The sequence below is a fragment of the Hemicordylus capensis genome, chromosome 1 (genome assembly GCF_027244095.1).
Source record: "Hemicordylus capensis ecotype Gifberg chromosome 1, rHemCap1.1.pri, whole genome shotgun sequence".
Lineage (NCBI taxonomy): Eukaryota > Metazoa > Chordata > Lepidosauria > Squamata > Cordylidae > Hemicordylus > Hemicordylus capensis.
Window position 1 is genome coordinate 353,332,068 of NC_069657.1, and position 13,058 is coordinate 353,345,125.

Sequence of the window (13,058 nt, forward strand, 5' to 3'; positions counted from 1 at the left end):
GCTCCCATCTCCCACTATAGCTGCTGGGGTAGAGGCCACATCCTGTCCCAAGCTGTGGCAATTTCCATTGATAAAGATTATTGCCAGCACAATTTTGCCTTGGCATTAGGAAGAGGAGGCCAATCTGATAATTTGCAGGGTAGGAAAGAACTCTGTCTAAAATGATGGCTGGGGTGTTTCTGCTAATCAGAACAGGCAGTACTGAGCTAAAGGAACCAATGATCTGACTTTGTATATAGTACTCCATTTAGTTTCAGGATACAGTTGCAAATCTTCTTTTTCTGGTAGTTTCTATCTTGCAGAACTGGGGGTCCTGTGTTCAGAAAAACTGGGATCTCTGAGTTCTCTTCTTACCTTGAGTGGTGTGGGAACAGGGAATGGTTAAGTAGAGGGTTTGAACTCATCCCAGATCATACACTGAGACCAAGTAATTTCTGTTCTTGTGCTGATGGTTATGCCTCCTATACAAAACAAAAACATTGCTTGATAGTTATAAAATGCCATTTTCAGAAACAAAGCACATTTTGATGAAGTTCTCTTCCCATGTTGTCATATATGTAGAATGAAGGTAAAGTAAAGTGTGTCGTTGGGTCGGTGTCGACTCCTGGCGACCACAGAACCCTGCGGTTGTTTTTGGTAGAATACAGGAGGGCTCTACCATTGTTATCTCCCGCGCAGTATGAGATGATGCCTTTCAGCATCTTCCTATATCGCTGCTGCCCGATATAAGTGTTTCCCATCGTCCTGGAAAACGTACCAGCGGGGATTTGAACTGGCAACCTCTGGCTTGCTATTCAAGTCATTTCCCTGCTGCACCATTTCTAAATAACAGATTTTGAACAGTGAAGGGTAGGAGGCGGGGGTGGGGGGAGAGAGACTGGCATCACTTGTATTTGCCAGTATCCCAGTATTGTTTGGATTTGCAGGCATAGCAACTGATTTAGTCCTTCAGGTTTAGTGTTTACAGTTTGATAAACAATTATGCTCTCAGAAAGAATATATTTTAGTTATGAAGTTCTAGCTTGTTCAAGTCTCTTTTGGGGTCTGCACTTGAGTATTGTAAACACAATCATTTTCTGGTAATGTTAAGGACAATTCATTCTACTTGCTACTGAGAAGTCATAACTAATACTAATCTAAGAAAAAATCAACTTGCTGTGTCATTAATTGTAGTCCTCAGTGAATGGCTGGGAAATCAGAAAGAGGACCCTCCTCCATCCATCTACTTTACTGAAGTAAAACTGCAAACATGGCTTAGATGGACAGAACTCCTGGAAGATGCACTGAAGGTCATCAGGAAAAAGCTCAGACCATATTTTTGTGATTTACAGAAGCATGTTTCTGGCAAGATTATTGGTAACCTCTTACAATGTTGCTTTAAAACCTTTGAAATTAGAAACCTGTTGAAAAGGTTTGCATCATATCTGAGATGTAGCATTAATTATAAAGCATTTGAAGATTTCCTGTGAAAATCACACCCACAATGAGAACATAGGAAGCCAAGATGTAGCATTATTGTATTTATTTAATAAATTTGTATACTGCCCACTGCTGAAGTTTCTAGGTGGTAGCTATAAAGCATTTGAAGATCACTTTCTGTGAAGATCACATGGGGACGAAGGGACATAGGAATATGGGAATTACATGGAGACAAAGGAAGAATATCTATGTATACTTTATGGCAATTTGTATACAAATTGTATATGTACATTATGTATATGGCATAATGTATACTTTATGGCAAGCTTTGGCTGTATCCATGGATCACATCCTATATAATAAAAGGCTAAGTGAGTGGCCGTGGCTTTGGAACGTTGGGGATCTGCGTCCCTGCCTCCCTGGGCTGTTCTGGGCCTGCGCGAAGCGCAGGCCCAGAAGAGCCCAAGGGACACAGGACCTCAGACACCAGTGTCCCACAGCCACGGGCGGCCATTAGCCGGTGTGTGGCGGCGGGGGAAAGTGGCCGAGGCGGCGGCAGAGCCGCCGCCTCGGCCATGAGCTGCGGCACGGCGAGAGGAGGCCGAGGCAACCAGAAGCGGCCGCCCTGAAAAAGGCAAGGGCAATGGCGGCGGGGGAAGACCGAGATGGGGGACAGGGAAGCTCGGCGAGGTGGCGGCGAAGCTGCCAACGAGGCCCCCGCCTGCTCACAGCCGTCGCCCCCGCCTGCTCACCCGCCCTCCCAGCTGCCCAAAATCGCCTTCCCCGCTCCCCCCCAAAAAAGATTAAGGGCCAAAATGGCCCATGAGAAGGTCGCCGCCCCTGCCTATCGCCCTCCCGCCCACCCAGCTGCCGAAGACCACCTTACCCGCTCCAGCCCGAGGGAAAAGAGAGGAGCTCACGAGCAAGTCACTGCTCAAACTGCCGCTATGGACGCAAAGGACGCCTATTGCGTCCATTGCGACAGTATGGGCAGCAGCTTAACACAGAGAGTAGCTCTGTTCCCGAGTTCCTCTCTTCTCCTTCGGGCTGGAGCGGGTAAGGTGGGCTCCGGCAGCTGGGTGCGCGGGAGGGCGATAGGCGGGGGCGGCCACCTTCTCATGGGCCATTTTGGCCGTTATTCATCCACCCCCCCCCCCCAAAAAAAGTATAAGCAAAATAAGGAAGAACAAAAACAGAGACAACAACAACAACAACAACAACAACAAAACAAAAAGAGAGAGGGGACAAGGGGGAAAAAAAGAGACAGAAAGAGAGAGAGAGAGACAGAAAAGACGGGATAGAAAGCTAGCGCCCGTTATCATAATGGGCTTAAAAATACTAGTGTTACATATTCCATGTCAATGTGTCTGCCACCCCACACAGTTGGAATGTATTTTGGGAAGAATGATTTTATGCCTGTGTGAATTGTCCATCAGTAAGCTTTATAAGCCTAAAATTCTTTTTCTTGCTTTTGGCTATAATTGTTGCTAACTCCAATGCACTGCTACATGTTTCTTCTACTAAAATACAGTATCATATAGCAAATATTGATCTGAGGTACTGTAGCCAAATTTATTAGAAGACTTGTTACGGAACTGCATTCATAGAAAGGACTGTCAAGCAGATTCATGGGTCCCTTCTCTACAGCATAGTTTAACCTGTTAAGGACAAAAAACTTTTTCATGCTGCTTCTACATGTCACTCCTGTTCCCTGAAGAAGCTTGTACTCTTACTTTGCCCTTGTCTCCTTAGGCCAAGGAACAATTGTCTGCTCCTATTGCCACATGGTCTTCATCATGGCTTTCCTGAATACATTTCCAAAGTTTGTGGAATTCAGTTTCCCAGGTTCTTCAACTGAAAGAATGTGTAATCAGGAGTAGCCAGCTGGGAAATCAAAGCTGGATATACTGCTGATTATATCAATCCCTTGGGTACAAAGACTTACAGAAACAGATGATCTATTTTGCCATCATACAGTGAATTCTTATCATCACTCATGGAGTGGGGGAGGAATACACTAGTAATTACATCATATGATGTAATTGTATATGATGAGGCTTAGCACGTGTTAGCTAGTTATACATTTATTGCAGTCTGCAACCAATATTAACAACGTCCTTTGGTTAATACTTCTTTAAACAAAGTCTCAATACAATTATACATAAATATGTATAATGAACCACCATTAGAAAATGGGGAGCAATTCTTAATTCAACTGATGATGAATCCTACAAATTATAGCACAAAACTGTGCACTTTGTATGCTATTTCATTATTATGATCAGATAGCAACCAAGCTATACAGAACCCATCCGAATGTCCAGGCAGGTTTTCCTTTCAGAGGCATTATTAGCTCTCTCCATGAATCTTAATATAATTGACAGTATAGAAATAAATCTGTCTGTCTGTCTATTTCACATATTTCTATTTAATATATTTTAAAAACTTGCATCTCTGGGTCTCTAAAATCATTTAATCATTAAAATCCTTGCAAAGCATATTTAGACCTCTTCTAGCTTCCTGGCAGTCTCTATCAAACCAGATTTTAATCTCCTTCCCACCCCACCTTTATTACAATAAGATTCCAATAGTGCATATACCATAATCAAGGATAGCAACTATATATGTAAGTATAACTGCGGGGTGGAGGGGGAAAGAGGGGGAAAAGAAAAAGGGAAAGAAAAAATCTCCCTTAAACATAACTTTGACATAATAAGATACAACCTATCTAGGAAAAAAGAAAGGAAAGGGGGGAGAACACAGCACCTATCTTATATATTTAAAACATAAAATATTCATTAACATTTGACCAAATAGCTGAAAATTCTTCTTTTTTACCTTTCAGTCGGGGGGGAAATCAGTTCAAATGTTGACAAGGAACACATGTCAGTTATCCAAAGTTGTAGTTCAGGAGTAAATTTGTTCTTCCAGTGCTGAATTATAATCCTTTTGGTGACACCCCCCCCCCCAAGCACAAAGAATCCACAATTCTTGATGTAATGCTAGATTCCATATGCTGGGGATGTACCTCAACAAAATATGAATGTCCTTGACAGGCAATGATTGTTGCAATGTCATGTTAACAACCTTATGAATTTCAAGCCAAAATGGTGCAATAACCAGACAGGACCAAAACACATGCTAGTGTAACCACATAGAAATTATATGTCCAACATCTAGAAGTCTGCAGCCATCTTGTTAAAGCCCTTGTTAAACATTCTCTGAGGTGTCCAATAAACACAGAATACATTTTTCTGTTGCAGTAGCTGTATTAGCTTCATTTTAAGATCCAAAGAGGCATGTTTGACTGCCTTTTTATCTCCTTTTAAAACTCTCTCACACACACCCCATGGATCTATGGACCAGATGTCCTCATTACTCCTGCATTATTAAAGTACATTGATCTATCATAATCTCTTTGAATCCCCCTTCCAATATGCCCCTTCATAATTCTATCATCTTCTTCTCAGAGTTTAACAGCACTTGAATTTCTTTAGCAACTTGTCTAGACCATTTAACCCATACACAGCCACTCCCAGATTCAAGATCTGGGCAATATATCTTCTTTGAATGTAACTGACTTAATTCCAGACTCAGATTCAGTCTTGTCAGTAAAAGTAAGTGCTCAATTTCTGGCTGGTATTCCACCATAAACATCTCCACCTTCCTAATAATTTTCAGTAGTTATTACATACTTTACTGTGTTTAATTTCTTGCTACTCCAAAAGGTGTATTCTGCAGGATAGTCTGCTTCCATACAGCGGTTAAGTATATACAAATCTAAACAGTTCACTAATTGCCACAGACATATACCTGTAAAATTGCAAACCATGTCCTTGGCAGCATGAGTTAGTAAAATCTCTGTTTATAAATTGCCCAGTGGCTGAGAACAATACTGGTCATATAAGGTTTCATCATTATGTCCTAATCTTGCATTAAAATCACCACCTCCACCTACGATAAGTTGAGTCCTTGGATTAATGATACACTGTTCATTAATACTGATACACGGTTCAATATATATTTCTAATTTAGTCCACATTGCTTTGATTTGTGTTTTTATACATAGTGAGGGAATATAGTTATTAACAAGCAGATGCTCATAACTTTAACAATTGATGCTAATGCTATCTGATGACTAGAGGATGATTTTTATCATGGTCACTGGTAAAGAAGGAGAAATTAAAATTGCAGGTCCTCCACTCAGTCTGCTGCCCTGCCACTTGATTTAGCTCTTAATGATATTGCACTGTATCCATCCAATTCAAAGTCAGAAATCATCCAAGTTTCCTGTAGGAATAAGATATCAAACAAAAGCAAAAGAATAATCTATATTTGTTCATCCAACTGGCCACATCCCAAGAGACAAAATGCAAGTACCTCTTCTTGATCAATTGAGTCAAGTTAGAGGTCTGGAAGATGTCTCTACTGACTTTAAATCCATCTTCTCTTCACTCCCTATTTCATGTGCAGTCACATTTGCCTCTACCTCCAACAAATTCTCTTTCTCAAAAGCAGCAACAACTTCAGGCAATTCCTCGGGAGGATGCTTTCTCTGCAGATAGCGTTCATTTAACTCCTGAATTAGTTGACCATTAGATATAATGTCTTTATCATTTTCCAGATGACCCACTTCTTCTCCACCATTCAACATTATCAAGCACAGCTCCATACTCCCAACATCTTCACCTGCACTGCCTTGAAGAGATATTTCCTTTTGCAAATCAATTGGCTCCTCTATATGATGAGACAACACAGAGGCAAATTTCCCATTCTTCCACTACTTCCAGCTCATGTCCAGATCCTAACCCAGAAGTTACTTTAGGGCTGGAACATGTAGAAACTCTTGCAGAATTGACTTTCAAAGCAACAGGCACCCTCCAATCCAGATATTTTCCTCCATTTGTAGGCATCCTCCTATCCAGTGGTTAGTGAGTGTTCTTGATGCATTATAACTCCTCTAGTCCAATTTGACTCCTCTAGTCCAATTTTAAGGGGCTCTGGTATTTCCTTGTCCATAATCATAGAACTGTCAATATCTTTAAATGCCGCAATAATTTCATTTAAACCCCTTACTTTTTTTAGAGGGAGAAATTCATTTTCCACAGAGTCTGAGTAAATCCTGGGGTTCCCTCAGCTTCTGCTTATCTTCCACCATCTGTAGATAAGTCTTCTTTTTGGCAGTCTGCCCATGCACCTGGGCTATTTCAGTCACTTTGTCTCCCTTGTGGAGCACACAGCCAGATTTGTTGGCCATTTGCCCAATCAGCTGGGCTACTTCATATATCTTATCTACTGCACTATGTTTAAATTTAGCATACCCTGTGTTAGATTTATCCTTGCTTAAACATAGTGAAAAGTTATTTTCACCAAAAAAACTCTAGTGGAAAAAATCTGGAACTCAGTCAGATAATTTTGCATTTTAAATAGCATAGCAGAAATAGTAGGTTGCTCAAACGTAAGTACTATTCTCTTATAGTTGCAGCCATTCAATAAGATCCACTTGGGTTGGAGAAATGTACAATAAACTACTTAAAGAAAAGGTTGCTGACTTCTAATGTGACTAACAATATTTGGTTGGTTTCCTGTATTCATATAAATAAAAAGTTCCATCTGTTTGGGCTGCAAAGTCCGGGAGTTATTTATTCCTTTTTGCAATTCCTTATTATAAGGACTCCACTGAGTCTCCTTAGGGGTTGAATCACCAGATTGTATAGGCAATTCTGCTGACCTAAAACTCCCATTTGCTGTATTCTTTGCTTCTTTCTAGATTACCATTTTCTTCCATAAAACAATCTAGCAATTTTCTAATTCAATCTAGCTTTCCTTTGATAGAGTGAACATTTTCAAATAAGTTTTGTATTGCCTTACAAGTGAGTAGACAATGTACTGCTAGGAATCTTGAATTAGATGTTAATTGGTCAGATATTTCCATTTGCCCTCCCTCGCTAGGGCATCTTTCTTGTTGTTAACCATCAGTTCTTAGTATTACATCCTATTAAAAGAGATTTCAGATTCCAAGTCAGTACATTTGTTAGATATTACAAAAGTATCTAACACACCATCCAGCTCTTTCCCAAACAAAAGCTGGTCTAACTTGAGCTGCTTCCCAGCTTTTAATGGTCCTTGCTCAGGAGAAGTGCGTAATCTCTTTTTACTTTTGCTCCCCATTTTAAATTCACTAATAAGCAGCAACTTACAGTTTGTAAATAAAAGATTATGTGTGGAAAACGGAAGAGCTTAATCACAGCTTCATTTAAGTACCTCTCAGCGCTCCATTATCAGAGTCGTCCATCAACTGCCTCCAAGAACTTCATCGTATACTCCACAAATAATCTCTTTCCAGTCAAATTTTTAAACACCTGAGTCCTCCAATAATTTCTCATTTTTCTAAAAATCCAGGATTTCTAAAACAAGACAATTAAAAATCATTAAAAGCATACTTCTTTCTGGACATGCTCTTTTTCTTAGCTGCTACTACATTGCCATCTTGTTTGTCCTAGTAAATGGTTAATTGCAGTTCCAAGGCCATGATGCTTTTGATGAGCTGATTGGCTCGGAGTTGATGATTCACTGAAGGAAGGTACTGGTCTTGTAGTCCATTGTGCACTGGTCCACATTAAATAACTTAGTGTGCCATGGAATTCACTTTGCAATAGAAAAATTGGGCATCCAGGGAATGTATCATTTGCTGGTAAGCCTGTCGGATCTTAAAAAGTGACTAACGTATCATTTATGAAATCATATATACAGGTCAGATTATGTTTGATACCATGAACTGGTCTGAAGTTCAAGACAATCGAAAAGTAGCCCAGGCATTGACTGATGGATTAGTTGCACTCTCAAGAGGAAATAATGTAAGCTAAGCTTGTTGTGTTTGCAAATATTTTAAATGAAATTGCTACTCTCAAAGTTCAGGTTGTTGAGAGCTCTCTTAAAATCTGTTCCATTTCACTGAGAACTATTGTGCTATTTAAGCCAACATTTAGTGCCTAACATTTAGTCCCTAACGTTTAGTGGGAGGGTAGAATTTTCTCATGGTTGAGCCTCAGTTCACTAAATCCTTGGTGCTAGCAGCCAATGCAAGCCTGACTTTCCCCAGCTTTTGTATTACATATGTATGCTAGAGGTTCTGCACCTATGCCTGAGATTAGTCCCTATAAAGTCCTACATTGCTCAGAAGAAGCATGACAAAGATATGAGATGGTGAGGGGGAATATCTCTGTTCCATTTGTTAAATAGAATTGAGTTAAAAGACAAATAGATGTGGTGTTAAAACTTGATTGTGCCAATGTCTGTGTTTAGAATGTGCAAAGATGCCAAAGCTAAGCCTTTTCCTGAATGCAGCCAGAAATACTATCAGTAATGATTTTGACACAAGGCTACTAGGAGTCTTATGAACTATTGGGTAGAAGTCTTTGGTCCCAAGGCTCATGGGTGCTGCACTTGACCTATTGGATTATAGTCCCTTCCCCAAGGTTTGCAGGGTGCTGCTCCCAACTGGGGAGGTTCTGCCCAGCCTAAAAGGACTTCATCAATAGAGGTGGTTCTGCCCAGCCAACTGAGATATGGGGGACCCCTGCGAATATTGACCCCTGCTAAAACAGGTTGGCTTATAGCTCCAGGCTCTCAGAACTTTCAGGGTGCTGCTCCCAACTGGGGAGGTTCTGCCCGGCCCCAGAAGACTGATGGGATGTTACCAATCAGCTACTGTGTGCCTTTCTTGGACTATAGGCCTCATTCAAGAGCATTGGGTATGGCACCCCTGCAGGGGTGGTTCTGCCCAGTGTGTGAGACCCAGGGGGCCTCACCAATTTGGGGATTCTCAGGGGTTGTTTACCCCTCTCATGAGCCTAGGGGTGCTGCACCCAACAGGGGCGGTTCTGCCCTAGCTCAAAAGTCTAGAGGTGCAGCTACCCTTTTGTGGGAAAGATACCAGTGGATATAATATATAAATAAAATAAAATAATAAAATAAAATAATAAAATAATAAAAAATAAAATAAAATAAAATGTGAGGAGAGGCAAAGACCAGACCGAGGATGCCTTTTGCATTTTTTACTTGAGGTTAGGTTCAGGATTACAGTAAGAAAAAGGGTCCTGGCAGGCAAAACTAATGCTTCTAACATGATTCTAATCTAGGGAGGGTGAAGGGGGGAAAGATTAAGGAAGGGAGAAGAGGAAGACTAGTTACCAAGGGACAGGGAACCAGTAAACAGCCAGTTTACTGAAATGTTAAATGGTAAATCTCCCAATGATCCAGATGCTAGAGTGCGATAAGCAGTTAGGTGTGTGCGTGCATGAAACTGGGGTGCAATGAGCAGCTATAGCATTGGAGAGAGAGAACACTTATCTTTTGGACCAATCCCTCTAATGGACTGCCTCAGACCCCAGAGTCTTATACTCTTCCTGGCCTTTGATGGTCAAGGGGTGTCCGTTCCCACATTGGTCAGAGATGTAAACAAGTTGTCCCCGGCACCAGTCCTCCAGCTTAGAAGACGTCGTCCCACTCTCCCCTCTGGTTCTGTGGTGTTCTACATGACAATCCTTATCTTTGGCACCCTCACTACTGATGCAGGATGTTTCCCATGGGTGTTGTCATCCTGAACTTCAGCCTTGATTAATAAGCAATAAATGTCCATATAGTTGTTGGTTGTTGTTCCTAGCCCCTTGGCAAATTTCAGTTACCATAGCCATTGGTAATATTAGAATCATGTTAGAAGCATTAGTTTCAATGGCCAACGGGTTTTTTATCTTGCCTTTTCTTATTGCTTTTTTTTTTTTAGGAAAACCCTTTGGAATTTCTATCTTCTTTCCTAAGGAGAAAGAATAGTAAAAACAAAAAGTGCCAAAGCCCTGTTTCCTTCACTGGAAGCAACCCAGAAGCAAGCCTGGCTGCATCACAGAAGGTATAAGAGATGGCAACTTGCTCGTTAACTGCTGGGGCAGCCACTGCAGCTTTGCTGTGACCTCATTGTGTTCTGGAATGTAGTTCTCTGACTTGATGGCAAAGCTTGATCACAGAGAAGTGATGCCACATGTGTGAAGCGGCATGAATCAACACCTCAGCCTATATGCCATAATCTCTAAATCTAATGTAATGTGCAATGTATGACTTCTAAACTGGAAACTTACATCCAAGCTGGCCACTGCTAGACTAATGTTGTACAAATCAAACCTTTTTCAATATCTAATATGAGCACATTTCTGTATATCTGGCATAGTCTGGTGTTTGAGAATAGTTTCAGATTAGGTATGCTCTCAGAATAACTTTGTGTATATCATGTCTGTCTATGTAGTCTATTACCTTGTATTCCTTTATGCATACTTGCTTATTTAGCCTGCCCTTCTCACGAAGGTTCAGAACAAGGAAAAAAATGCCTAATCAAATTCTTAAGAGTGTGTGTGATTATATAAAATCTCCCAAGCCATGTCCCAAGTCCATTAATGTCCCAAAATGTTGACACATAACTTTCAAAAAATATTGCTGGTTTCTTTGCTTCTAGAGTGGGAAACTTCAGGAAGATGCAGCAGAAAAACGAAAATGTTTTGTCAGAGAGCTTCTGATAAGTGAGAGGAATTATGTGCGTTCACTGGAAATTGTAAGAGATGTTTACGTTAAGCCACTGAATGCAGCGTTAGCCTCAAATCGAGCCATCCTCAGCTATGCCAGTGTACAGACCATGTTCTCTGACATCTTGAACATCTTACAACTCAACAGGTATATTCCAGAGACTGACTGAAGTATGTTATGATGCAAATCTACTCAGGCCCTCTCTTAAAGAAATTAAATGTGTTTGTGAATGGATTAGGCAAGGGGCTCTTAATTACCTACACCACATCTGCACTTCCTTCTAATCCCAGTTTTGCTGCCTAAGCAGATGAATGTAACAATCTCCCAGTAGTTTTTAAATGAAAAATAACTATGAGTTTCAGCAGAGGAATAGGTGGGGCTGTTTGCAGGTGGAGCAGGGAAGAGTAGTGGACTAGGTAACTTTGAGCAAAAAATAGCCAGAACAAAGGTGATAAACAGCTCCATTAAAAAAAGATAGAAAAAGAAAAGACATTGGGAATTAATAAATGTGCCATTAAGTGTGCCGTCAAGTTGATTTCGACTCCTGGCGCCCACAGAGCCCTGTAGTTTTCTTTGGTAAAATACAGGAGGGGTTTACCATTGCCTCCTCCTGCGCAGTCTGAGATGATGTCTTTCAGCATCTTCCGATATCGCTGCTGCCTGATATAGTACCAGTGAGGATTTGAATCGGCAACCTTCTGCGTGTTAGTCAAGCATTTCCCCGTTGCGCCACTTCAAGTGACTCAGGAGTTGGTTCTCTTCAAATGTAACATCCCCATGTTTACTGAATGTGGGTGGGTGGCTGTGTTGGGAGCAAGACTGCATTTGCTGACCCTACCCCCCCCCAGGGGCGTATCTATAGGGGGGCGGGGGGGGCATGTGCCCCGGGCACCACTTGAAAGGGGGGGCGCAATTTCTTAAAATTAAATAATTAAAAAAAATGGCCACCAAAAACAAAATGGCCACTGGGCATGCTCAAATGGCCTCTGTGAGGCCCTAGGGCATGCCACACCTCGCAGAGGCCATTTGAGCACGCACAGTGGCCATTTTGTTTTCAGCGGCCATTTTTTTTAAAAAAAAAAATTTTTTAATGACCACCGCACATGCTCAAATGGTGCCTGTGAGGCCCTAGAGGCCAGTGGGAGGAGGGGGAAACTTTGCAGACCCCCCACAGCCTTTAAGATGTCCCCCGAAGGGGCTACAGGTAATTAATTTTAAATTAATATAATATGTCACTGTACACATATTCAGATTGGCACTATGTACAGAGAATAAGGGCTTGTGAATACTGAGCTGAAGTTTATGAGCTAAGATTGTATCCATTTGCTCTTACTTGGCTTCTTGTGATAAGTGAGTTAAATGTGATGTCTTAATAATATGGCTATTAATGGTCAGTTTGTCTTTGAATCAATGTGAAATCCTTAGTATTAAGGCCCACTGGGAGTTTCTTGCTCTTTCTCTCATTTTTACTGTCTTTCTGAAATACTAGAATATATTCCAAGCAGTGACACAGTTTACTCTGCATATCATTTAATTATTTTCAGAGTATCTGGGAAAAGTCAAATTCTCCGCTTATTTTTAAAACTTATGTAATAGTGATGCTACAATGCATAGCAGAGAATTAGACAGGCACTTCTTTTAGTTTTTCCAAGTACAACTCCGCATAATATTTGGGGATTTCATGAGCCCCAGCATACTGAAATTTGTCGTTTTCCAGCATTTTAACCTGAGCTGTCCAAACAAATTAATGATAGCCCCACAATTTGGATAGTTTTAAAAAATAAATCTGAAGTGGTAGATAGGAGCTTGACCACTGTATGATATTGGTAATTTTTGTAATTTTTTAAATTTTTAAAATAAAAGTTTTCTGAAACATGTGTGTCAGTCAGATGTATGTTGGGGGGTGCGGCGGGGGGGCGCAATTTCAGTGCTTGCCCTGGGCGCCGTTTTCCCTAGTTACGCCACTGCTACCCCCTGTCCTCGGTGCATTTTCAGGTCCGCAACTCCAGTGACTACACATTCAACATTCCTGAGAAAAGGGCAGCATCCACAGGAATAGGGAACTT

The 13,058-nt window shown here is 41.1% G+C and overlaps 1 protein-coding gene across 9 annotated transcripts in view; it reads left to right on the forward strand.

The window, feature by feature from the left end:
* The window catches only part of ECT2L (epithelial cell transforming 2 like), a 64,631-nt gene that overhangs the window by 28,559 nt on the left and 23,014 nt on the right, over positions 1-13,058 (forward strand). For 8 of the 9 annotated variants that reach the window (XR_008314862.1, XR_008314870.1, XR_008314860.1 and 5 more), the window contains 4 exons: positions 1,174-1,356; positions 8,173-8,276; positions 10,205-10,327; positions 10,925-11,139. Coding sequence is in view for 2 of the 9 variants with exons in the window: in XM_053289396.1 (XP_053145371.1) it covers positions 1,174-1,356; positions 8,173-8,276; positions 10,205-10,327; positions 10,925-11,139 (625 nt within the window). In the remaining 7 variants the exon portion in view is untranslated. The remainder of the gene's footprint in view (positions 1-1,173; positions 1,357-8,172; positions 8,277-10,204; positions 10,328-10,924; positions 11,140-13,058) is intronic. The other variant, XR_008314879.1, reaches the window with a different exon arrangement.